Below are 27,638 nucleotides of genomic sequence, written 5' to 3'. Positions count from 1 at the left end.
GGGGACAGGTAAACTCATCTGCTAAGCAAGCTTTGGTTGAGAGTCGGATAAACTAATCTGCTAAGCAGGTTTCGGTAGTCGGACAGGTAAACTCATCTGCTACAAGCAAGCTTTGGATGAGAGACAAATAAACTTATCTGCTAAGCAAGTTTCGGTAGGGGGACAGGTATACTCATCTGCTAAGCAAGCTTTGGTTGAGAGACGGATAAATTATTATCATAAAACCTTTCTTGATTACAAGTAATGGGGAGAGGTTGATAGTATAAAACATTGCAAGTGACGTAGTTTTCGAGAAAGAAGTAATTTTCCACGAATTTGATTTTGAGACCTCAAGTTTAGAATTTAAAGTCTCGAAATCAAGCATCTGAAAGCACAGAACTTTGTGTGACAAGGGTGTTTTTTTCGTTCCTAGTTATTTCGCAACTCCGACGACCAATCAAGCTCAAATTTTCACAGGTTTATTTTATGCATACACCAACTGTGAAGAGTAGTTTGACAATTACCAATAGTGTCTAGTGTCTTTAACAATAGAGAGATCCACCTTCCCAATCTCTGCAGCCACTGTGGTAGCTTCTATTGTCAAGAGCACCAACCACGGATTAATACTATTCATTTGATTCTTTTGTTAAGCTCAACTATAAAACAGTCATCCGCTAAGCAAATTTGGGTAGGGGACAGGTAAACACTCTGCTAAGCAAGCTTGTTTTTTGGAGACAGGTAACCTCATCTGCAATCAAGCTTGGGTTGGGAGACGGGTTAACTCATCCGCTAAGCAAGCTTTGGATGAGAGACAAATAAACTAAGTTTTGGTAGACGGATACGTAAATTCATCTGCTAAGCAAGTTTTGGTAGACGGACAGGTAAATTCATCTGCTAAGCAAGTTTGGGTAGGTGGACAGGTTATCTCACCCAAAGCAAGCTTGGGTTAGGAGACATGTAAACTTATCTACTAGGCAAACTTTGGTTGAGAAGCCGATAAACTCAACTATTAAGCAAGTTTGCCTAAGATAAGGTAAACTCATCTGCTAAGCAAGTTTTGGTAGGGGAACAGGTAAACTCATCTGCTAAGCATGTTTGGGTAGTCGGCGGACAGGTAAACTCATCTGCTTTGGATGAGAGACAAATAAATTTATCTGCTAAGCAAGTTTCGGTAGGGGGGCAGGTAAACTCATCTGCTAACCAAGTTTCGGTAGGGGGACAGGTAAACTCATCTGCTAAGCAAGCTTTGGTTGAGAGACAGATAAACTCATCTGCTAAGCAGGTTTCAGTGAACAGGTTAACTCATCTGCAACAAGTAACCTTTGGATGAGAGACTATTAAGCAAGTTTGCCTCAAAATCACATTCGTTGAAAATTACTACACTATTGGTAATAATAATAATAATAATAATAATAATAATAATAATAATAATATGAAGCATTTACAAACGTTACGGACATTACATAGTATTCTAATGCCACGATTCGAGCACTGAATATTTGTTCATCCCTGACACTCATCTGCGAACAGTGGGTGTCCACGTCTATGTCCGTGTCCTACGTGCAGTTGGATAGAGAGAGGTGGGGGGGGGGGAGGTCTTTCTACAAACCCAAACAATTCATTGTCTTGGGATTAAGTCACAGATTTCTGTCCGTCGTGATTCAATCTAAAAGGATTTGGGTGTTGAACTAGTAGGCCTGGATTACTGGGCAACAGTTACTCCAAATTCCACAACTTTCACGGACAGAGGAGGAAGTGCATACAAATTGTTCTGTGGCATTTTCTTTTTTTCTTGTCTTTTTTCCCTCAATCAATGGAAGGGTGAATGTGTCGGGACGTGCCAGTCATTTATTGATGCACACATGTGCACATTCTTTTCTTTGATGCCGTGATGGAATGTTTGGACAGTTTGACCAGTGTGGGGTAAGGCTATCCCTGTGTGGAGCTGGGCATGGGTGGTCTTTTGAAGGGCGATTGAGGGAGGCCGTCAGTGATATGTGTTCATATTTACAAAAGAAGACACGATTGTAATTCTCAACGCTGGAAACTCATTGGCAATATATATAAATAATAAAAAAATAAAAAAACATCCTTTGAAAAAATAATTTCTACTTCACTTGAGTGAAGCAATTCATTTCATTTTTTGTCATTTCATTTTGATTTTCTCTTTTTAACAATTACAAAGAAATCACCAAAGTGGCATAGTTTCTGTACATTTGTTTAACCTGAGTCGACAAGCAATTTACAAGGGGCAAGCCCTTGACGGAATAATATAAGCCGCATCACCGCAAATCTCTGAAAACTTTTTCAGATCAGTGTATGAGCCACCTGGGCCTAATATCATAGAGCTGCTTAAGCACAGAAAGTAGCTTAGCACGACAGCATTGTGCTTACCAGAACACCACATGCATCAGGTGTGAGAGTCACACCTCAGGGGGTCTGTCTCATGCTCACACGTGCTGCAATCAGTTTCTCACCCCTCAGTGCCAGACCAGGGACCAGGGGGAAAAAAGCGCAGGGTGGGGAATAATTGCCTATAGGCAAGCACCTTCAGGAGGTGAAATCATTTTAAAAATAGAAACCCATGTTTTTATGCCGATTTTGTTCCGCCAGTTGTCACTTTGTGTGCCCTCATTCTGGTGAAAGTTTATGAAACATTTTGCTTTAAAAAATGATAGAAGCCATAATAATTTTGGATGTGAAAGCACGACGAGTAGTCTTTGAGACAGTGCGATATTCTTTGATTACAGCAGGGCCACAGGTGTGGCGACAGCAGGGCCACAGGTGTGGCGACAAGAAAAAGACTAATGCCGCCGTCCAGCTAATCAAATTAGCCTTATGGATGTCAGACAACTCATCCAGTGTTCAACTCAACAGTCTGACAACCCGACTGAAAAATCTCACTCCTAGCTAGTCTCTGAACTTAGCATTTCTGTTACAAGCAAAACTACCATGTCACATGTATCCTTCTCATATCTGCTAAGCAACAAAATTGATAACCAATTTTTGTCCTCTATGAATTTGAACTTGTGTTTGACTGCAAGTGCCAACAACAAGCACTCTAACCTCATCCGCACCCCTGGGCAGAGAGAAGGGGGAGTGAGAGGGTTTGAGGGGGGCAGGATGTCTCTGTCATATACCACCCCAAGTCAGCCTAGACACATGATCCGTCTTCTTACGAGTTGCTTTGATGAATCCTAGAAACTGTAGCTCCGATACGGCACGGATGAAGCGAGCTCTGATGTCAAACGTTAAGGATCAGAATGAAAAACACTGAAACTGTGAACAACAGTTTAAAGGAACACGTTGCCTTGGATCGGATGAGTTAGTCTATAAAAAGTGTTTGTGCTTGTTTGTTATAAAATGCATATTGGTAGAAAGATGTTTTAAAAGTAGAATACAATGATTTACACAAATATGCCTCGAAATTGCGTGGTTTTCTTTTTACTTCTTTGACTAACACGGTCGGCCAAATGGCCGACCAAATTTTTGACTCCCATAAATGGCCGACCGTGTTACTTGGCGATGTAAAATGAAAACCGTGCAGTTTGTGTGATATTTGAGTGGATCATTATATGCTACATTTAAATCATCTTTCTAACCATATGCATTTCATAAGAAACGGTTTCAAACGCTTTTTATAGACCAACCCGTCCGATTCAAGGCAACGTGTTCCTTTAAAAGAGAAGGGGGTCGTCCAAGTGTTCCCTGCATATTGCGCCACACCAACTTATAAACCATTACAATGGAATTGGTCACATACTTCAAAAACGTAGCTCCACAATACCTTGCAGGAAAATACTGAATTCTTAACAGTGACGGATATTTGCGCTATAAAATGAAGCCACTATTATCATCATTAATAGGCTGCCTCCACTTTGATGGTTTCGACAGTTGCTACGGCCAGACTGCTGAAAAGGCCTATTATTAAATGTGGTTGCTACAGCCAATATCCATAGTTGTAGCCAAAGCCGCGTGATTTGGACTCTAATGCCTAACTCTCTGTAAGGATACTGTAGTTGTGGATCTGGCTTCTTGTTGCCAAGAGAACTGTCATCATCTTCTTGGTTACCTGTAACCACGGTGATAAAGGCCTGTACCAAAAAAAGAACACAAATTTCCGATAATGTTTTCAAAGCGCCCAGACACTGCTAATATTGCAAATATTTTTATATAAAAATTGTTTCAGTAGATACCATGAAATAACATGACACAGAAAATTGAGTTTTGTGCTCAGAAATTGGGATACCATATTAACATACTACATTGAAAAAAAATTCATACCTGGATACGACCTTTATTTTGACCTCTTTATGTGAATGGAAGTAGGTAAAACCTTGCGGCCAGTTGCGGCCGCTATGGGGGCATTTTATTACAAGCCACCTGTGGCCGCTACTAAAGTGTTAAAGTTTAGATAATAACCGGTAGCCAACGGCTCTTTTCAGAACCACCCCAACTCATTGAGAGATTTTCATCACGTGTTACTGAAAACTTGTCCATATTACCTGTAGCCAATCGTAGAGGTTGATCAGGCGTCCACATTCCATATGCAGTTTGTAGGCTATGCATACATCAGGCATAGTGGCTAGTATTCCTTCTGTATCGGCCGGAGGGTGCTCACTCTGTGTAACCACGAGTATTCATAAAATACAAGATAATTAGTGGAATTTTGTTTACCCATTTTTGCCATAGGGAATCAAATTCCTATTTTTTTTTTTTTTTTAAATAAGGACAATAAATGCTAGGCCTATCTATCTATCTATCTTATATTGTGCAATACCTAAATGAATATATCAAATATGATATCAATCATAGAGAATTTATAAAGCACCTTAATCAAACACTTGCTCAAAGGCACTGAGGTACACATAAATGAATAAGTTATAGTTGATAGGCCTCCTGAAACAAGTGTCTTACACTTCACATAAACAAAACAATACACAAATGCAGAGAAAGGATACAAACAACACTAACACAGTAACAGTACTAAAAGGAATTCATTGTAAACAAATGGGTTTTTAACTTGGATTTAAAGGATTCATTGATACAGACATGAAAGAGTAAAGATATTGATTCATTGATACAGACATGAAAGAGTAAAGATAAACAAATACATTTAGACCTAAACAATTTAAGTTGGAGGGGGAGAGGCACAGTAGTGTCCTGCCATGGCCGACATATACACATACAGTTTCATAGATTACACAACAACAGAATTATCTTGCTTGACCTGTAAACAAGTTACAGGGTAAAAAAATAATAATAATAATAATAATAATAATAATAATAATAATAATAATAATAATAATAATAATAATAATAGTAAAAATTTAAAAAACGTGTGATACAATTACCAATTTTTAATAGTAACACTAATAATGTACATTTAATAACAATGTACATTTACAATAACCAATGGACAAAGACCAGTACATGCATCAAAACAACCACATGAAATAACAAACCTGTACAAGTACAAATTCACTAGGTCATCAGAGAGACACAAACATAGTGAAAGACCAAGTGAGTATTGGTCGTTAAAATGTTATGCATACCCTTATGCAGTAGTTTGTGACCGGACGTTTCGACCCTAGCAGAGTCTTTCTGGAAGGCTTAAGAGAAAGACTCTGTCAGGGTCGAAACATCAGGCCACTAACTATTTTTTGCATTGATGATAATAAAAATTAAAATAATAATAATACAAAGCGTCTTTCTCCGGAAGACGATCAGAACATACTGATCGAAACGACAAGATGAAACCAGCAGTTCTTTTCAGAACCACCCGTACTCATTAGAGATAGTCATTACATGGTGTTACCGCAAACCTTTCCATATAATACAAAGCAAGCTAGGCGTTATACAAAGAAAAAAGTGCCTAACAAAGGGAGAGAAACAAACAATTATAAAACAACACAGAAACAATCAATCGACTAGCCAAGAAAACAAAACAAAAAGAGGAGAATGTTAGGTCCTTTGAGTTGGTAACCAGTTTTCAATCAGCTCGTTCTATTTTTGAACACACTTTTGAACTGGGTCCAACTTCACACAATCAGTTGGGCAATAACTTAAATCTCTGAATTCTACTCAATGGTTTTTCTGTGACTCTTGTCAGCAGTTTTTTGTGAAAAACAGTAAAGCAATTGTTTAAAAAAGAACATTCACCCTTGAATATGAATTTTGATATACAGCTGTTTTCGCAGCGAATGTTTTGCAAGAGTTGAGCTAAGCACAAAATCAGTTGGGGAGCAGTCGCAACGGTGTAAACTTTATGGACTACATTTTTTGCTAAGCAAGATTTTTCTGTCTGTGCTTAGCAGGTTTTGGGCTTAGAATATAAGCAGAGATTTGATACGTACCTGTAGGTAATGAAATGGATTGTTTAATGCGGTCTGTATGGCAGCTCTTGGTGATGCGTTTATATGGCGTCTAACGTCAGCAACTGAATTGTAGTAGAAAATCTCATGGAGAGTCAATGTCTGTGGACACACCAAGTACTTCCTGTGATTAAAAAACAGACAAATAAAAATGAAGCAGCATTGACTTGAGGGTCTCAAAATGTCATTTTCTTAATTTTGACAAAGTTCAGATATAATAGATGTTAAATTTGCATCGGGATAAAGAATATTAATTTTTGGTTGTACCCATATACACCGATGTGTGTAGCACTGTATACTCAGTACTTTCCCCGAGTCCTGTGAAAAAAATCACAGGCATTTTACTCGGGTGGGATTCGAACCCACGACCCTTGCAATTTTAGAGCAGTGTCTTACCAACTAGACCACCGAGATTGCCCGGTAGCTAGAGGCAGTTCGAATCCTATAAAGTTCAGATAGAATTATTTCTCTATGGGATTTTCTAATAATTTTCAACTATCAACTTATTAGCCCCTTTCACACTGTATCTTATAGCCCCATGGAGGCCCCGGGGCTGTTTTTGCCCCAAGCAGATTTTTTTTCCGTTACCTCTCTTCTGTTACACAGAAGAGAGATATGCCAAAGTTTGATCTGTATCGAGCACTGTTAATTATGATAGAAGACGATTTCATTTGATAAATTCATCATCATCATCATCATCATGGGGGCTGTAGGGCCACCCAACCAATGCGATCTAATGCAGATTGCCACAGCAGACGTACCCGTGACTCGAAGTCTGCTTCCAGCTGACACACCCAGGTATTTATATATAAAATCTAATATGTATACAATTAATAAATAAAGTAAACAAGCCTACCTGAAGACAGAGTCAAGGTATTCCAATATTTCCTCCACCAGGCTCTCGTAGCGAGTTGGCTTACGAGTCTTCTTCACCGACTCCATCAGTTTCTGCTGCAGGGAGCGTAGTGTTATCCTCTCGGTCTTGTTACTAGACTCCTGCGCTGTGTCTTCCTCTGGTTCCTCTTCTACTGGCTCATGGCACCCGTCTACATGATAGGAATATATGTATATTAATTTTGGTTTTTACCCACACACCGATGTGCGTTAGCTCTGTAAACTCAGTACTTTCCCGACCAAAAAATATCACAGACATATCTTGGGTGGGATTCGAAAACAGTGGATCGTTAAAGACACTGGACACTATTGGTAATTGTCAAAGACCCGTCTTCTCACTTGGTGTATCTCAACATATGCATAAAATAACAAACCTGTGAAAATTTGAACTCAATTGGTCGTCGAAGTTGCGAGAGAATAATGAAAGAAAGAACAACCTTGTCACACGAAGTTGTGTGCTTTCAGATGCTTGATTTCGAGACCTCAAAATCTAAAACGGTGGTCTCGAATTCATAGAAAATTACTTCTTTCTTAAAACCTACATGTACTTTACTTCAGAGGGAGCCGTTTCTCACAATGTTTTATACTATCAACAGCTCCCCATTAGATTTTATGCTAATAATTATTCTGAGTAATTACCAAACGTGTCCACTGCCTTTAATTTTACTGCGGAGTGAGTTCTTAATTGAACTCTAGCTTGCTCTCGTCATTGTCAGGAGACTTAATGTTTTAGATAAATTGGGCCTATACCTGTGAGAGTCTGTAGTCTGGCATGGAAGGTTTCAAGTTGAAAGCGAGCTTCTTGTAACGGATTATCAGAGCAGGACAGTCTCTCGATACAAGATGTCAGGATGGTCATTAGCTCCACTCTGGCCGTTAATCTAATCAATAATCAATAAATAGTCAATAAGAAGTACTTATTTATATGGTTTTTAACACCGTCAACCTTGAATAAATGGACAGCAAGAATAATGGATTGACAACCAAGGACAGGGAAAAGGAAAAGAGGTAGACGGAGAAGAAGATAGAGAAATGACATCAGGGCATATATGCAGGAACAACATGTACTAGAACTGCAAGAAATGGAAATGAATAGCATTTCCATGAGGAGGGCTACAATATCTAAAATTAAGTGGTAGAGAGTTCCAGATGCTTGGCGCAGTTGAAGAAAAAGACCTGTCACCCCAGGAGTGACGAGACTTGGGTTCATTGAGAAGAAGCATTCCTTGACCTAGTAAGTAAACTAAGTAAACACAATAACAAACAAACAAACAAACAAACAAACAAACAAAAAAACTAACAAATTTCAAAGACTGACCTGAGAAGAGCAAAGGCTTCCTTGTACCCCTGGCAGTCCCAGATGTTCCCTTCCAGACACATGGAATACAGCTCTCGCTGTTGCTTTCCCAGTGGGTGATGTGGTAGGTGGCCCGTCAAGATATTCAGGCTTTCCATCACTGGGTAGAATGCCTTGTGGTAATCGAACAGCTTCTTCAAGAGTTCCTGCAGTGTTTTCTGTTGAACAGTTTGCAAAGGACCAGGGTTAATCATTTGATTCTCAAGTAGTAGTCCCAGGCGATTTTCTACCTTCCACCCAGGTAGTAGTTAAAAAGCAGGACAGTGCGTTTCAGAACTGAGAAGTCTCCCGAAATCTGAAAAATGTACTCTGTGCTAGTAGAATATAAAGCAAGACAGTTCTCTTAAGAACAAACTCCACTGGCAAGTAGATACACACATTGTGCTACTGCAAACCAAATACATATGTTGATACCTTACCACGTAATCCCTCAAATCCCTTATTTAATTCTCTTAACGTGAGATATTTGCATCAAGAGCCTTGACTTGCCATACAGCTTCTTGAAGGTGAGGGCTACACCTAACCGATTTGGGCTGTGGTCCCACACCAACTGCTACCAGGGGCACGTTGCCACCAACTCCTGGGGCTGAAACAGGGTATACCATCTTTACAGTCCAGAATGCAGTACCTTCCCAACTTTTTACAAGGCAGTTACAGTTAAGTGCCTTGCTAAAGGGCACAAGTGTCGTGACCCAGATTCAAACCCAGATTCAAACCCAGATTCAAACCCAAATTCAAACCCAGATTCAAACCCAGATTCAAACCCAGATTCAAACCCAGATTCAAACCCAGATTCAAACCCAGATTCAAACCCAGATTCAAACCCAGATTCAAACCCAGATTCAAACCCAGATTCAAACCCAGATTCAAACCCAGATTCAAACCCAGATTCAAACCCACACTCTGCTGCTGACAACAACCAAGCTTTGGTCCTGTGAACTAGACCAGTCGGCCACAACACAACGATTATAACAAATAACCATGAGCATGTGTACAGAGACATTGACAAAACAGAAGAGTGTGGGTTCGAATCCCGGTTGTGCCACTTGTGTCCCTGAGCAAGACACTTAACTATAATTGCTTCTCTCCACCCAGGGGTAAATGGGTACCTGTGAGGGCAGAGATGGATCTTGTGATTGGTTTAGCCGAGTAGCGCATACATTGCGCACAGGCTGAATACTCCCCAGGGAGCTGAGATGGTTTAGGAATGATTTAAGGCCCAGTGACCAGGGGTAATAATGTCGGAAGCGCTTTTAAAACACGTTATTATTATTATTATACAGTTTTGTTTTACCCTTACAGTACACCGATGTGTACATGTATATGCACTGTCTCTGCAGTACTTTCCCCCGAGTTCTGTGTTAGGGTAAAACCACATTAAATTATTTACCCCTAATGCAAAACCTCACATCCAATCAAAGGTAAATACAAAAATTAATAAATAAATAGAATGGTTACCTTCAGATGTTTATCATCAAGCAAGAGCGCCCTCTGTTGGTCTGGTGGCTGGTCTTCAACATACCTGACGGAGAGAGGAGATCAGATATTAAAGATAAAGATGCATTACCTTAGACTGGTTTCCATTCATTTTTGTTTATTAGGTTTGGGTTATTTTTTTTTAATATCACATTCATCAACATCAACTGTAAACAGCAAATAACATGAAGGGATTAAAAGTATTATATAAAATATGTACATCAAGAATGTACACAAAAATATGATAAGAACGATTTAAAAAAATTATCACAAAAGATACAGTAAAAGCAACATTGAAACCCTGTAGTGAGTAAAATGCAAATAAGAAGGCATGTTACAAATTAAAAATGCAAGTAGGAAGGCATATTACAAATTTAAAATGCAAGTAGGAAGGAATGTTACGAAATTTAAAATGCAAGTAGGAAGGCATATTACAAAATTTAACAATGCAAGTTAGAAGGAATGTTAGAAAAGTTAAAATGCAAATTTGAAGGCATGGCACAAAATTAACACTTCAAGTTTGAAGGCATGTTACAAAATTTAAAACACACGAAGACTGAAAAGGAAGTGTCAACAAAAGTAATAACATTTCACAAACATTACTTCTGTGAACATTAACAACAAAATTAGCCAAACAAAAACATGTTTAGTGTTCTTGGGGGGGGGGGGGGGTAAATGGCCGTCAAACACATTTCTTAATACAAACGACCAAACGACTGGGTTATTTTTAAAAAAAATTAATCTCTTTTGCCGAGATCGTCAAAACATTGTCTTTTTTTATAAAAAAAATACTACGAACGAAAAGAAAAAAAAAACGTAAAAAAAAAAACGCCTCTACAAAGAAGCAGGCGAGGATGCTGAACATGTTTTTATTTTTATTTGCCCTAATGAGGCCACCAAGACACATTTAAACAGAGCCATTGGCCATGCTTTTTGGAAGCGATACTTACGTTCTGAATGACACAGCTTGCCTGAATAGCTCTAGCTGCTCGTGATTCAACGTACGTACTCTATTGAGACCTTCTCCATAGTTACAGCATAACAAACTCAGAGGGTTACTGAAGAAGTGATCCATTAGTGAGTACTGTAAATAAACAAGAAAATTAAAAAATTAATTACCGTATTTTCCTGCGGATAAGATGCTCGGCGGACAAGGCGCAGGGCGCTAAAATGACCCAAAAAAATTCAAAGGTCAGCAGACAAGGTGCACCGCCGCACAAGGCGCATGTTTAACCGCACACAAAAGAACACCTGGCGCCACCCGGTGTCGGTACATTGACACAAAGACGTAATTTGTTGCCTTTGAGAACCTACGTATACCGACCTTCATCCAATCAGCCAACGCTGTATATTGTTAATAACATAAAGTCCGGCCCAATCAGCGGGCAGAAACCATGGTCCACGCACTGTCTGAAGTTAATTTTATTTGCAACATGAACACAATGCCTCCCTGGACATCCGACGTCCCACAACGAGGATCCTTGCTGATACAGATATATTGCAAAGACAGACGGACGTAGCGTGTGTGTGTAGTAATGTATTCGCCGGCCGGGATGTCGCTGCATGCACATTAATATGCACATGTACACTGTGGATTGCGCTGCTCAATCTCAAGATTGCACAACAGATGTTGGGGACATGTGGGCACCGTATTGAGCGATGTTCGCCGACGGGTTGCGCTACGCCCTCGCATTTGCACTGCCTGGAAATGCGCTAAAATTCCCACGTGACTGTGCGAATCCCAAGCATGCCCAATCACGTAGAGTCTTGTCTCTATGCGTTTATTGCTGGTTCGCATAATTTTTTCCAATAGAGGGCGTTTAACCTCACGCTATTACATTGTTCCAAAATGCCCTCTAGCGTTCAATGTTTCTTGTATTTATTGTCACACGCACAGTAACAACAACTATAGGCGCGATATCTGCTTTTGTGTTGCGTGATTAAATTTACAGACCTCGAAACGGTTTGCGTTTTCTGTGTCATTTTGAGAGATGTTCGAGTCTGAACTTGGACATCGTTGATTTTAAAGGCAAGTTTTATGCAAGGGCAAACATGATTTTAAAAACCGTTCCTACCCGAAGTTTTGAAGCAATAAAATAATTCAATAAAATAAAATGTGTTTTCGTCCCTAATTTTGTTGGCTAGTGTTGTATTATTTTATTTGGCCTTACAAAACAAATACCAATCATATCCTAGTAAGACAATGCTACGTTACCATAATACTTTTTAAAGCAAACGTCTAAAAAGAGGCAATTTTTAATACGATTTGAACGTTTATTGTAACAATAATATAAAACTCTTGTCCTACCAAAGATGACAGTTAAGTTCCCAAAGCACTTATCAATCACAAAGGTCTAAAAAGAGGCAAATACAAAAATAAATTATTACCCCATCCTTTTAAATTACGTTCAGCCTAAAGCACACTTCAGAGATCATTGTTCTCTACAATAAAAACCCTCAAAGTTTACCACACAGAGCGGTTGGGTGAATGACGTTTGTATGAAGTTATTGATTGTCAATCGTTTTCGGAACGAATACCCGGCCACACAGAAAAACGTTTGTACACCGCCGACGTCTGTTAGACCGAAAGCTAGACGCATTGCGGCATTGATGGAATGAAAGCGCGGTCATGGGGAATAAACACGTTGCAGCATTGTTGGAATAATTGGACCGTCTTGGGGATTGCGGCATTGTTCGAACGAAAATACGGTCTCAGTGTCTGAATAGCCTTGTTTGACCACATTATTGAGTAAGGATTCTTCACAAAGATCGTTGATTTGAACTGGAAATCAATCGTCAGCAGACAAGGCGCACCGAAAGATAAGAGGCATTGATGTTTTTGGGGTCTAAAAAGTCAGATAAGACGCGTCTTATCTGCAGAAAAAAACGGTACACCTTAAGTAACAGTCAAATAAAAAAGGTAATTCATGTTTCTTGCGTAACAATTTGAATTACCACCTGTATAAGAAATCTGTTGTTGCGAATGGTTCAAGTCAAAATGAGTCAAGCACACCAGACTGCACGATCGAAGCAAGCAATTTTGACAGTCCAATTTAAATTGACAAATGTTTGGCTGCTAGGGCTAAACATTCCCCCCCTAATTTGAGAGCTATGTCTTGAAATTAAATTAAATATTCAATAAGTCACCAACAACAGACCTGAAGTCCCTTGACAAAGTTGATCACTGAAAAATCATGGAAGAGGAAAATGTCCAGAAGAAGTTGGAAGACTTTGTGTCCGAGTTTGAAAGGATGGGATGGCGTCAAAAGAACCTGGAATAAAGATAAAATAACATTTTCTTAACTGGGGGTAAACGACATGAAAATCTGCTTAGTATAGAAAACCTTACTTAGCACCAATGATGTTAACAATCAAAATCCCATGATGCAGTGTACATTTCATGTGACTGGTTCCCGGCTTAAATTACGCTGAACAAGAAAATAGGCTAAGCAAGATTTCAGGGCTAAACAGTTTTATAAATTGGGTCGCTGGTCGTTTACAGAATCTTTTGACTAAATGGCATTTACACCCTCAGCCACGGAACACGACTGATGGCCCTTCTAATTTTGAGCAGTAATATGTGGTGTTGCAACGCTTAGCCATTTCAAAATTTAAATGAAAAAACCATCAGTCAGCTTGAAATTGTGCTTAATGTTTGAAGGAAACCAAAACGTCGCAGAGTGGATCAAAAATCCATGCCCAGTTTTACTTGGAATCAAAATTGGGCCCAGATACCAGCCTGACCGGATGTCTGTATCCTTACACATGTACCTTTGACCTCACATTCATGTCACATGGAGATTGACAGTCAATAATAAACACAACATGATGTATACAACAGTATCCACATATATGCTGCATGTAGACGGTAGAAAGTGCAAGCTGACACTACATCACTTGGGATCAATCATAACACATATGGAAAGCTTACGCCACTACACAATTATCCGACGAAATTGTAGCAAATGAAATCATTGGGCCTGTGAGACCAGGCAGCTTTATGAAATTGGACGCTGGGCCATCTTTACCCTTCCAGAAAAGACAGGGGCCCAGTCTAGGGCCTTGACTGACCTTACTGATGAGTTGACCCAAGTAAACCGTCGAGGGCTGAGCTTGGAACTTCTCAATGCTGAGAAGCGAAGACACATCCTGGGGAAGGATTCGATGAATGGCAGCTACTGATGTCGCTATGCCAAAGATGAACACAAGAGGGAGCTCTACCAAGTACTGGCTGGGTATGTAAAGAAACATGGGAGTACAGTTATGGACACTAGGACAAGTTTGAGTGTGCACTACATGGTTAATTAATAGTTGTTTATTTTGACTCTCAATACTTGGGATTTGAAATCTAGTAGCAGTTTTCAAATCTGCTTAGCAGATTTCCGATTTCTGCTTAGAAAAAAAAATCAGAAATAGGCAAAAATACAGAAGATTTTCATGCCTGTAAGTAGATTGCTACAAGGGTGTTTTTGTTCATTGATGATGACCAAAGGAGCCCAAATTTTAATAGGTTTGTTAATATGTTTGCTAGTTTGTTTATAGGGATTTTGCATAATGAGACTATTATTTTTTTGAGGCAGGCAGCCTTCTCCACACGCTTCGTTTTAAGCACAGAAAGTGGCCATGCACAATAAAATGTTGCTTACCAGAATAAGATCTGCAGATTATCCTGATAATTTCTGCTCAGCAGAAAATTGTTAGGCAATATTTCCTGCTTAAGCAGCTCTATGAAATTGCCCCGGTCTCACCTGCACATCAAAATAAAATCTTGAAGAACTCTCGGATTGAAGCTCTCTAGGTCTTCGAAGAGTAAAACGATGGGTGGATGTTCATTGTAGCTCTTATTCAGTAAGCAGCTAGACCGTCTTCTCTTACTACGTGGTGATTTCTTTGGGAGTTTAGGTGGAGGGGAGTCTTGCCGATGGGCTTTCCGTTTCTGCAAATTGAGTTTACACTTTTCAATTACTTTGTTTCAAATTGTCACTTCTTAACGCAGTGTTTTAAGCCCGGTGCGTACTTCCTGCGAATGATGCCACAGCTCTGTTTTGGGCTGCAACAGTTTCGCAGGAGTTGAGCGCATCTCAACTCTTTCAAAATTATTTGCTCTAAATTTGTGTCGTCAAAATAAATATCGATACCTATTTGCAGGAAGTATGAACTGGGCTTAAGTTGCCAAATCTAAGTTGTCTTGTTTTGTCTGTTTACAAATTTTACACACCAGTATTACTTCTGAAATGGCTTTTTGTTTTCACCATCTACTTGAGCACATTATTGGCAGAGGCATGTGACACATCAAAACTATTACTATTATTACATGTGGCGACTGTCTGTCCATGTTTCCCCATGAACCATGGATTGATGAAGTGCATAGCTACATGCTTGTTGCCTTAAAGTGGATGAATATAACTTTATTTGACCAATAAAATGTTTGTGATACGAAAGATACATTTATGACAATACATGCTTAAAATCTGGGCTTCTAAACACCTGGACGTACCTTTACTGTGTCTTGATACCACGCTTTCAGGACCGGCATCGTTGCTGGAATCTTCTTAACGTTCAGCTCTTCCTCATCATCGCTCAGCTGAGATTGAAAATCACAAAGAAAACAATAATTATCATCATTTAGGGTTTACAAGGTGTTGCGGTGTGAGCAGCCATTGCAAGACACACTGCGACGAGCCCCTTCTTTTAGCGATAAGGCATAACAGAAAAAACGTTATGTTGGTGTAACAGGCCCCCCAAAATAGTGTGGTAAGTCAGGATTTTATTTGCACAATCTTGTTTGATTTCCGTACAAAATACAGAAAAACAAGACCAGTTGGAAGTTCTACCCGTGTATACACCATTGTGAAACGCAGCGCAGTTTAGTAGAAGTCAGGGACGCGACTACATGTATGTACAATGTATACTTGTTGCATCTATCTCCGTATGTACATGTACACTGTACAAAGTACATTGTATAGAGCCTGCGCAATCTTCTGACTGCATGTTTGATCGATGGTGCAACATTGTGCACTCCATGCCCAAACTTCCATGCGCGCCAGCGTCAGACAAGTCAGTGAAACAATGAGAAAAGGTCAGAAATATTTTCAAAAGTAAAAACTAATTTATATAGATTTTAATCATTAAATTTCTTCCCAGGAAACAAAAGTTTAATCCAGGGTTGGCCGTTTTTTGGGGGGTTTATTTGTAACTGGGTTCTTTTCTGCCTTACACAGCTTGATTTTACATCACACCCAATCGTAAAATCATCAACATTTTTTTCTCACAAACAAATAAAAAAATCAATGCTTAACAACCAGCCGGAATGAAAACAGCAACAAGTGATCTTTGCTGATTTCATTTACAATGTTTTCAAACATTGAGAAAATTAAGTTCACATGAGATTAAACAGATAATTCAAATTCAAATAATTCAAATAATTTTCCTAATCGTAACCGCGAATACCGTTTATGACCTAACCGGATATCCGCAAGGGGCGCGGATTTCTTTTAATAAACTACAAAGAAACCGGATTCCTATTATCTGCGATGGCCGGGCGACGACCGATCGGAATGTTTTGTCTGAATCCTCATGGAACTTCTATTAAGACAGCATAAAACATCATAAAACAGCATAAAATAAGTATTTCACCTATGCTCACCTCTGTAAAGAGTTAAAACAATGACATTTCTGACGTAATTTGTTCAAAAATTATGAAAGTTTTCCTTCACGTAGGGTCAATAACGGTATCAAAAGAAAAAGCAAATCGCCATCTTTAAATTAGATTCGGTTATTTTTATGAATGAACAGATTGACATTGTCTAAAACTAATATCAATCCGCCCTACGGATGACCACAAACAAACAGCGCCCTCTAGCGGCAAAAAAATAATAATACAAAAAATTGAAAATAGCGCCCTCTAACGGCTGGAAAAAACATTCAAATATCTGGTTAATTTAGAATACTTTGCCAGCGATTAACCGAATACCAAATTTCACTATTCACCAGGCAATATTATAAACAGATATGACCCAATCGGTGTGGGAGCTCCGTTTTTGTATAACTACTTTGTTTCAACATGACGTGTAGACCAAAGCATTAACCCACAAATCAAGAAGGGTAGCTAGTTTTTGGATCGACAATCACAAAAAATTCAGATGAGTAATACAAAATTACAAGTAAACAGTAGACAAACACACTACAAACAGGTTTTTTTAAACAGGATTCCCGTTCAAGTAGCTGTTTAAATCCATTTAGAATAATTGAATAAAAAATTCTTGAGAATGATGCAAGTGCTTACAATATCATCGGTACCCATTAGTTGGGAGACTAGGTTCGACATCAATGCTCTGATGTTGTTGCAATCACGGGATAAAAGACTAGCAACATGAGGGGTCACTTGATCCTTGAGCAGGTTGGTGACACTTGTGAATGTTGCACTGTGGTCCGGCACATTAACACCTAGCACGTGGAAAAGTAGAGAAGGAATATTAGTTTCAATTTAGTTGGGGCCTTGTCGCACGAGGTAACTTTAACAGGTTACTTGGAGGCAACCAACTGCAGTGCATAATAATAATAATAATAATAATAATAATAATAATAATAATAATAATAATAATAATAATAATAATAATAATAATAAAGGAACATTTATAAAGTGCCGAATGCAAAGCCTATAAGCGCTGTACACAAATATAGAGATTAAACAGCTAAAACTCAATGTCAGGACCACTTTGGTAGTACCCCATGAGTAATTCTTGAACATTGTCTTACGATCCACAAGAATAATTGGTGAACATTCAAATGAAACTGTCTTTTTCTTTTTGGAGATTGCCTGGAACTGGTTGCCTGTAAATTGTCTCGTGTCACATGGCTTGACAGTCACAGATTGGTTTTTGTCAACGCAATGCTGATTTATTGGCAAAAGTATACGAGAAGACACAATAAAAGTCACTTTAGTGAAACTTTCAGCTGAATACATTATCTACTTGTTGAAAAAAAAAATAATAATAATAATCTATCACAGTATCTTCACAAGACTGCAAATCTATTTTTTTTTTTTTTTACAACATCAACATTTTTTTTTTATCAGTTTGTTTGTATTATTTTCTTTGTTATTTTCTTCCCCTTGTCTTTTATTGTTTATTCTATTTTATAGTTTAAAACCCTAACAACCCCCATCCCATCAAACTCCAACAGCAGGTTTTGTTGGGATTTGATGGGATGTGTACTGTGCATCTCTGATATGGTGTTGGGATATGATGGGATGAGGTCTGCAGGCCTTGGGTAACAGTGTTGGGATTTGATGGAGTGGGTGAGGTGAAGTTGTAGTTTTGGGTAGTTATTTCAATGGATTAGAAATTTATAAAAATATCTGCACTGAAACAGGTGTTGGGATTTGATGGGTAAGGCACTGCAGGCCCACACTCTTCATACTTTGTAGTAAGCCAAGAGTACACAACCCATCAAATCCCAACAGGTATGAGCCTGTTGGGATTTGATGGGATGGGTACTAATGCAGAATGTGTGCTGTTGGGATTTGATGGGTTGTGTACTGTGTACTAGCAGTGTTATTCCTTGGTGTTGGGATTTGATGGGATGAGGACTGATACTATAAAATATACTTAGGAGGTTAGGGATTTATTTTAATGTAGGCACATGCTTTTTAAATATGTTTTCACAGTCGTTCATGCTTATTTGTTTCTGTTCGGAATTTTAATTTATTTAACCTTCAATGTATGCTTTAATTTTATTTTCTAAGATGTTTCTATTTTAATTGTTTACTTTACATATTGTTTTATTATAGGCTATATGAATATTTTTAATTGTGTATTATCCTTTCCTGTAATTGGCAACCCGTCCGCTGATGGTTTGGTCAATAAATATATATAACTTCTGTACCTAAGTATTTATAAGGTGGCAGAGGGTACCAACTGCATTTTTTTTTTTTTTTTTTTTTTAAGGAGTGCCCCCTGAAAAGACAAGCATAATATCCCATAGGGATAGCTAAGAGCTTGTTTCAACAGACCATTCCACGATAAAAAAAAAACAAGAAGAAAAGAAAGGAGATAATGGTTATTGGACTATGCCTCACTCACTAGAAAGTGATGAGAGACACAACAACTAGCATCACCTGCAATCATAATTGCCGTAAAACAGGACGCTACTTAAGGTATTTATTTATCTCTTGATGCACATTCACGACCGGACACCGTCCGTAAGAAATCAGAGAGCCTGATCTCATCCAACAGTGGCCCAAATTCCATTGCAATTGAGCACAGCAGGGGCCAAATTTCATGGTTCCGCTTACCGTAAGTAAAGAGTTGGCGCAAAAGGAAACAGACAATTTTGCGCTTACGCCAAGCGGATCTTATGGGTGACCAGGTAATGTTTGCTTGTGTGTGTGCGTACTCCACACTACTGGGCATTCTTCGCTTACACAGCTAGCGAAGCAATTTGGCACCTTCACAATAGGCGAATGCTGACTGTAAGCGCATAGTTCAACAGTAAGCAGAGCATGAAATTCAGCCATGGTGGCTCCAGTTTACAACTCTCATTGCACCATTTGAGGCAATGGCTTCCTATTATCAGCAAGTGTGTGTCTCAAGATGCCACTGTGCCATATTGAGGTGTGGACTAGGGGTTATTAAGAAAAATAACAATAGTGCCTTCTTATATAGCGCACATATCCATCACTCAGTGATGCTCAAGGCGCTTTAACAGACAGTATTTTCCTGCAAGGTATGTGGGACTACGTTTGAATTAGAAGACAGACTCCTTTTTGCATAGGACACCATGTAATGTTTTACAAGGTGCTGTGTCGCAATATGCAGCCAATCAAACCAGAAACCCCAGGGCAATCTCCTTCTCTTTACGATAAGTGCACGCTGTTCTTTTACATGCGTTACACAACACACAGGACCAAAGGCTTTACGTCCCATCCGAAGGACACAGCATCAGGGTTAAGTGTCTTGCTTAAGTGTCACGAATGGAACTTAAACCCACACTCTGCTGATTAGAAACACCATTCTCTTAACCACTAGGCCATGACATGTGTCTGGTGGACATTGACAGTAGGAGGGTTTAAAGCCATTGGACCCTTTCGGAACAGGAACAAAAAAAGTTCACAGATTTACAAATAACTTACAGGGTTTACAGAAGGTAATGGTAAAAGACTTCTCTTGAAATATTATTCCATGAAATGCTTTACTTTTTGAGAAAACTTTAAAACAATATCAATTCTCGATATCGAGATTTCGGATTAACATGTCATGACACAGCGAAACGTGCGGAAACAAGGGTGGGTATTCCCGTTATTTTCTCCAGACTCCGATGACCGATTGAGCCTAAATTTTCACAGGTTTGTTATTTTATATATAAGTTGAGAAAATAGAATTAGCTGTTGCAAACAACTTACCAACCAAATGGACCGAGAGTATAAATGCAAAAAAAAGTTAATGGCCCGACGTTTCGACCCTAGCAGAGTCTTTCTCTTATAAGTTGTGATATACCAAGTGTGGGCCTTGGACATTACTGTTTACCGAAAGTGTCCAATGCCTTTAAAAAAAGAATCATAAAAAACATTTATTTTCAAAATTCTGGAAAGCCTTACCAGCTACAAAGGCCGCTGTAGGCACCTCCTGGATGACCCGCCGCGGTCGCTGCTGCGGTATTGCATCGTCGCTAGAATATCCAAAATGCGCATTCTTGATGAACTGGAGCAAGTCTGTGAATATCTGCACATTGACTTCTGACTGCAACTTCTGCAAGGAAAAAAATAGACAACTATTTGATTCAGATAAAAGCACAAAACAATAGGCTTTAATGAAATGTATAAACAAGAATGGTGTGTTGACAAACACAAATGCCCCGCTGAGTTTAATCTCATTCACAAGTTATTTCTAGGACAACAATTCTTTTGTTTTAGCCATAATGATCTTCAATATTTAACTGAGGAGGTCCAAAACAATAGGATTCTGGGGGATCCCTGGACCAATCCACAAACCAAGTTTGGATTTTATGTGCAAAGTCCTTTTCAAATTTTGGCTTGGACAACATTTCTTTTGTTTAAGCCATAATGAGGCCTGTGGTTTCTGGCTCTGGGGTCACACAAAAGACAGCTTAAGCGGATAAAGGGCTATTGTTTTAGGGGGACTGTCTCGAACAAAAAATGTTTGGATTGAAAGCGTGCGTTGTGTGTTGTCTGTGTCATCGCAATGTGGAAAATGGTACTTTATAGCGAAAAATTAAACGTCCGTAATAAGTATATAAAACAAGGCGGCAAAAAAAAAACATACACACACACAATTTGCATTTCTTTATTTTTGATAAATTTAATCTCACACCATTAGCTTCCAGCAGTATTTGGTACTACCCCCTAAGGGTACAAAAGATCAACAACTATTGTTTGAGGGGGACTGTCTTAAACGAAAATGTTTGGATTAAAAGCTTGCGTTGTGTGTTGTGTCATCGCGATGTGGAAAATGGTACTTTATAGCGAAAAAATTAAATGTCCGTAGTAAGTATATAATACAAGACAGAACAGACAAAAACCCCATTTATATACACACACACAATTTGTATTTCTGTATTTTGTTCATAAATTTAATCTGACACCATCAGCTTCCAGGGGTAGTTGGTATTACCCCCTAATGGTACAAAAGATCAACAACTTCCCTTAATAATAGAGAGATCCAGCCAGCCAGCCAGAAGAAGAAACCTCATGCCCAAACTTGGCAGCAACTGTCCTAGCTTCTGTTGTCAGGAGCACTACCATGGATTAGCACTATTTAATTGTTTCTTTTGTCAAGCTCAACAATAAAATTCAAGAGCCAGGGGTTCTATGGACTTCTTAATCCCTACTCGATTTAGCAACCAGGCTTGAAAGAAGGGTTTCTAAAAGGATGTCATCCCTTATCTGCTAAGCAAACTTAGGTTGAGCATGCAAGTTTGGGTAGGGGGACAGGTAAACTCATCTGCTAAGCAAGCTTAGGTTGTTGGGAGACAGATAAACTTATCTGCTAAGCAAGTTTGGGTTGGGAGACACCAAACTGGAAGTTAGCTGCCATGGGTATTTGGTAAAAAAGATCATCAACTAATCCCTTAATAATAGACCAATCTAGTGAGCCAGAAAAACCACACTGCCAATCTCAATAAAACAGATAAGTCACCAGCTAAGCAAATTGGGTAGGGGACAGGTCAACTCATCTGCTAAGCAAGCTGGGTTTACAAACTAATCTGATTAGCAATCTTGGGTTGAGAGACAGGTAACATATCTGCTAAGCAAAGTTGGGTAGGGGGACAGGTAAACTCATCTGCTAAACAAGCTTTGGGTGAGAGGCAGACAAACTCAACTACTAAGCAAGTTTGTGTAGTGCGAAGGTAAACCCATCTGCTATTAAAAGCAAACTTGTGTCGGAGGAAAGGTAAACTCATCTGCTAAGCGGTATGCCACTATTGGTCGGCCAAAATCGATAGGCTTCTTGGGCAGTTGATATGCTAAGTCCTTCTTAAGTTATCAGTGAGGAGGTCCAAAAACAATAGGCTTCTGAGGGATCCCTAGACCAATCCACACACCAAGTTTGGAATTGACACGCCTAGTCCCTTTTGAGTAATTGCTCGGACAACATTTCATTTGTTTTAGCCATAATGACCTCAGTACTTAACCGAGGAGGTTCAAGAACAATAGCCTGGGGATTCCTAGACCAATCCACAAACCAAGTTTGGATTTGATTTGTCAAGTCCTTGTTGTAGTTGTCCTTGTATCAATCGGACTAAATTTTTGGCAAAAACTCCCATTGGCTTTGTACATGTTTTCTACCTGGGAACCTTACCTAACCACACCAATTGTCCTCTATAGTTCCTCTATATGTACACACCCACACCCATAGGACAAGGCAAACACTATACATGCCCCTTTGGATGGCTTCACTGGCGGGGCAGAAAAATAATATTCAGCATGGGGTATCACTTTATTTTTCTGAATACAATCACAGGTAGTGCTTTGTTATTTTAAAAATCACACAGTTGAAAATGTTACCTCGACTTCTTCACCAACTTTATCCCATAATGCCTCATAGGTGTTGCATCTGAACCATGTAGCATCTGTATCGTTTTCATCTGGTTGCATGTAATCACAGGGATTCAATGGTTTGCCCTTCTTAGCTTTGAAAACAAAGCATCCCTGTACAAAAAAAATACGAGGGGTCAGTCTGATGTACGCAAACATTTTAGGGTGAAAAAAAACAAACATGTACAGCGTTCCAACCCGTTTCCTTTTTTGACGTGCCTCCTTTTTCGCCCAACAGAAAGAACAAATTTTTTAAAAAGGGGTCCATTCTCCTTCCTTTTTTAAAGACACTGGACACTATTGGTAATTGTCAAAGACCAGTCTTCTCACTTGGTGTATATCTCAACATCGTTGAAGTTGCGAAATAATTTAATGAAAGAAAAAACATCATTGTTACACAAAGAAGTGTTCTTTCAGATGTTGATTTCGAGACCTCAAATTCTAAATTTGAGGTCTCGAAATCAAATTCAAGGAAAATTAATTCTTTCATGAAATCTACGTCACTTCAGAGGGAGCCGTTTCTCACAATGTTTTATACAAAACAGCTCTCCATTACTTGTAACCAAGTAAGTTTTTGGGCTAAACATTTTTTTGAGTAATACATGTACCAATAGTGTCCATAGTTGTGATTACAGAACACTCCTCCCGACGGCCGCCAGGCCGGAGGGTTACAAGATTCTCTCGAGCGGCAAATGACAAAAATCATGACACAAATTCTAAGGGCACGAACTTAATCCTCAATGTCTAAATGAACACTCAAAACACCATTGAGAAAAGATTTTTTAAGAGAAAAGACAAAAAACTTGCATCGCTTTGCAAACACTTTATTTTTTGGTTGGACTAAACCCATTCTGTGAAAGTAAAGGGGTGTTACAAGGCAGTGCTGCCGTGCGTGCACGCCATATATAATGAGTGAACGACGGGCAATGTACGGACAGCGCGCACACACTGCCTTGTAATGTAACACTCCTTTCACAGAATGGTTTAGTCCAACCAAAAAATAAAGCGTTTGCAAAGCTATGCGACACGTTCAAAATATAAACCTGGGATTTCGCTCCGCGATCTGGTAATTTTGTCCTTTTTCTTCAACAATATTTTCTCAACGGTGTTTTGAGTGTTCATTAGACATTGAGGATTATCAGTTCACGCCCTTAGATTAAGAACTTGTGTCATGATTTTTAAAAGTGGTAGAAATGGGGCAAATCTGGTGACTAGCTGTTGAAATTTATACATGTTGGACCAGAATTGTCGATTGTCGCTCGAGAGAATCTCATCACCTTCCGGCCTGGCGGCCGTCGGGAGGAGGGTTACGTTAAATCGCAACTGCCTTAAAATTGTTGATTTTATATGCGGACTTTTAAAAAAAATTCTATAAAAATTTGTAGACAACTTTTTGTATCCGGTCCTGCCACTACATCTAGAATCTATAAGGCTCCCCCGCGAGCCTTATACATGTAGGGGTCTTATATTTTGGGCCTCCTTAACGCTACACGTTTTTCAAATCAGCGTTGATAGGTGAAAGTTTTACGACCGTTAGCCAGTAATTACTGAAGTTTCTTTTGTACTACACTACCAAAACTTTCCCCACATACTCAATATATACATTCATAATGCTGCAGAAAAACAACAGTGAGTACCGAGCAGAAAATTGCTTTTTTTTGACGATATTTTTGAATTTCACTCAACAAAAAGGAAATGCAAGCATTATGAATGTATATTGAGTATGTAGTATGGTAGTGTAGAACAAAAACTTCAGACAGTTATTGCTGGCTAACAGTCGTATAACTTTCACCTATCAACGCTGATTTGAAAAACGTATAGCGTTAAGGAGGCCCAAAATATTAGACCCCTATAACTTAATAAGGCTCACGAGTCAGGGGGGAGCCTTTTTATAGTTTCTATTCTAGAAGTATCTAGCCCACCTTGTTGAGCTGTAAATGGCTCCGCTTTTAACATCGGTCTCATCACACTGTCACCATTACAGCCCACCTTCGATACATGTCTTAAAGTAAAACGCTAAGTTTTCAAAGGTCGCAAAATGCGTGGTAGTTTGACTGCAAATTTCTCCCATTTAAAAAAGTCCTATACTACTCCAACATACCTCATTTTATTCCTTACATTTGTGGAATTACTATGACACATAACAGGGCTTACTAAATGATGACTTTGTCCAGATGTGATGATTCTCCTCTTGTTGGACGTGAGAAGTCAGGGCACCAGGCAAATCTTGCAAGTCATGAATATCCAAGAGGTCATGTCACGTGACGTGGTATGGCTATGCTGATTTATCAATTTGTGTGGTGTACAAAGTAAATATGGGAGGTGACGTTGCGCGGTGGTAGTTTCCAGATACGGCGCATCGCTACGTCACCTTATACAGATTCAGTTTTTGCTGTACACGCACATAAGCCTAGCGATCATGACGTCACCTTATGGATATTCATGACTTGCAAGATTTGCCGGGCGCCCACGATCAACAGGGAGGAGAATCATTAAAAGATGGCGGCGCCCAAGAACATGTCACATTAAATGTAATTTTTGTACACGTTTTTTTGGACCAATTTTCAAATCATCACATCTGGTCAAAGTCATCATTTAGTAAGCCCTGTTATGTGTCAACTGTCATGCATAGTAATTCCATAAATGTAAGGAATAAAATGAGGTATGTTGGAGTAGTATAGGACTTTTTGAAATGGGAGAAATTTGCAGTCAAACTACCATGCATTTTGTGACCTTTGAAAACTTAGCGTTTAAGACATGTATCGAAGGTGGGCTGTAATGGTGACAGTGATGAGACCAACAGGTGGGCTAAGTAAGAAGTATCCTGATCCTGCCACCACCTGGCCACCTGACCACCTGACCACTTTTTCACAATTTCTACAAAAAAGAATGTTTCATTTGAGTAAATTAGTTGATATTTCACAACAAATTTAGCAGTGGTGGCAGGAAACATTTTCATTCTCTTTTTAATACAGCTTACTTTTTCACGAAAGAAAAAAAGTGGCAGAAATTATGGTTGAACGACATAGATCGCGCGGTGTTCAAAGTTTGTGCCCCAGGTAGCCTGCGCAAATTTCAAAATCAAGAGGCGTGAGCGGTCGAGCGTAGAAAGAACAACACACCGCGCCAATTCTAATAGCCATTTTCAAGATTGCCCCAAAAATAACCAGTGCACTCTGACTCCGTTTGTCATGTGTGAACAAAACGAAGTTCAGAACTTCGGTGGAGTTTGTTCAGTTCACTTTCGTAGAGCAAACTGGTGTAGTAAAAGTCAGTCTCCGTCGCACGGTTATTAATTAGTGACAAAAATGTGGATATAATATTATTGAATTTGAATGCACCTTACCTTCGAAACGGAGCTAGTTTGTAGAGAATCCGCACACATGTTTGTAACTGGATTGTATTATGATGACATGATTCCAATTCCGCGCGTGTCATCAACGTTCAACTTAATGACGTCCAGGAACCAGTCGATTTGGCACAGACTGCTCTTTATGTATGGAGCGCCACGTACAAACATTCACATGCCTACTTTTACGGGCTCAATTTTATAAAATAGCGCCCTTATTTTATGTTGAATAAAATATGATTATCTCAGGGAAATCTTCTGACATTATTTTACCCAAATGATCTTGCGTTGACAACAAAAAAACACTGTCCGATTTTGAGTCGATATAGCTAGAACGGCTATAATGTTTATTTACATTTTCCTTGCTTACAGTCTTATACCATGCTCTTGAAAATACTTTTCTAAAAAAGGGCACTGGAAACTTTTGGTACATACCATAGAAATAGAACCCGGGTTCTATTTCTATGGTAAATACTTAAAACAGCATAAGAGCAATGGAGAACTGTTGATAGAATAAAACATTGTGGGCTCCCTCTGAAGCAAGGTCGTTTTTTGAAAAGAGGTAATCCCACCCAAAATATTAAAAAACTTCAGGCGTATAGGCCTAACAATGGTGTTTTTCTTTCATTATTGTCTGCTTGCAACTTCATGACCAAAGAGTTCAAATTTTCATAGATTTGTTATTTTATTTTTGTTGGTATACAACTTAGTGAGAATGCTGGGCGATGAAAACCAAGGATGTCCAGTGCCTTTGGAACATCTGTCTTATGTTAAAGAGGCACTCAATATGATCAAACTCGTGGCTTTTCAATTGTCCTTATTATAGAGCCAAAGGCACTGGACACTATTGGTAATTACTCAATAAAATGTGCATGGTTATGAGTAATGGAGAGATGTTGATAGTATGAAACATTTGTGAGAAACAGCTCCCTCTGAAGAAACTTAGTTTTTGAGAAAGAAGCAATTTCTCACTGAAAATATTGATTTCGAGACGTCAACGTCGGTCCCGAAATCATGGCATCTCATGAAAGCACACAACTTGTGCAACAAGGGCGTTTTTCCTCCATTATTCTCTCGCAACTTCGACGACCAATTGAGTCAAGTTTTCACAGGTTTGTTATGTTATGCATATGTTGAGATACACCAAGTGAGGAG

The 27,638-nt window shown here is 39.1% G+C and overlaps 1 protein-coding gene and 1 non-coding gene across 2 annotated transcripts; both read right to left on the bottom strand.

Annotated features, from left to right (window-relative positions):
- Positions 1-1,667: 1,667 nt before the first annotated feature.
- On the bottom strand, positions 1,668-26,598 carry LOC117297003 (origin recognition complex subunit 3-like). The gene is made up of 17 exons (XM_033780120.1): positions 26,481-26,598; positions 23,105-23,248; positions 20,678-20,828; positions 17,366-17,526; positions 15,578-15,664; positions 14,829-15,016; positions 14,152-14,311; positions 13,239-13,352; positions 11,031-11,164; positions 10,063-10,126; positions 8,566-8,762; positions 7,998-8,128; positions 7,210-7,399; positions 6,336-6,477; positions 4,485-4,601; positions 3,994-4,073; positions 1,668-3,217 (listed from the first exon to the last, which is right to left on the bottom strand). The coding sequence occupies exons 1-17, from the start codon at positions 26,517-26,519 to the stop codon at positions 3,112-3,114; spliced, it is 2,205 nt and encodes a 734-aa protein (XP_033636011.1). The 5' UTR covers positions 26,520-26,598; the 3' UTR covers positions 1,668-3,111.
- Trnaf-aaa lies at positions 6,695-6,767 on the bottom strand. The gene has a single exon. It is a non-coding gene; the product is annotated as a tRNA-Phe (tRNA).
- Positions 26,599-27,638: the final 1,040 nt, after the last annotated feature.

Source organism: Asterias rubens, chromosome 11, assembly GCF_902459465.1.
Source record: "Asterias rubens chromosome 11, eAstRub1.3, whole genome shotgun sequence".
Classification (NCBI taxonomy): Eukaryota; Metazoa; Echinodermata; class Asteroidea; order Forcipulatida; family Asteriidae; genus Asterias; species Asterias rubens.
Note: the sequence above shows the minus strand (reverse complement) of the source record. Positions and strands in the feature narration are given on the sequence as shown.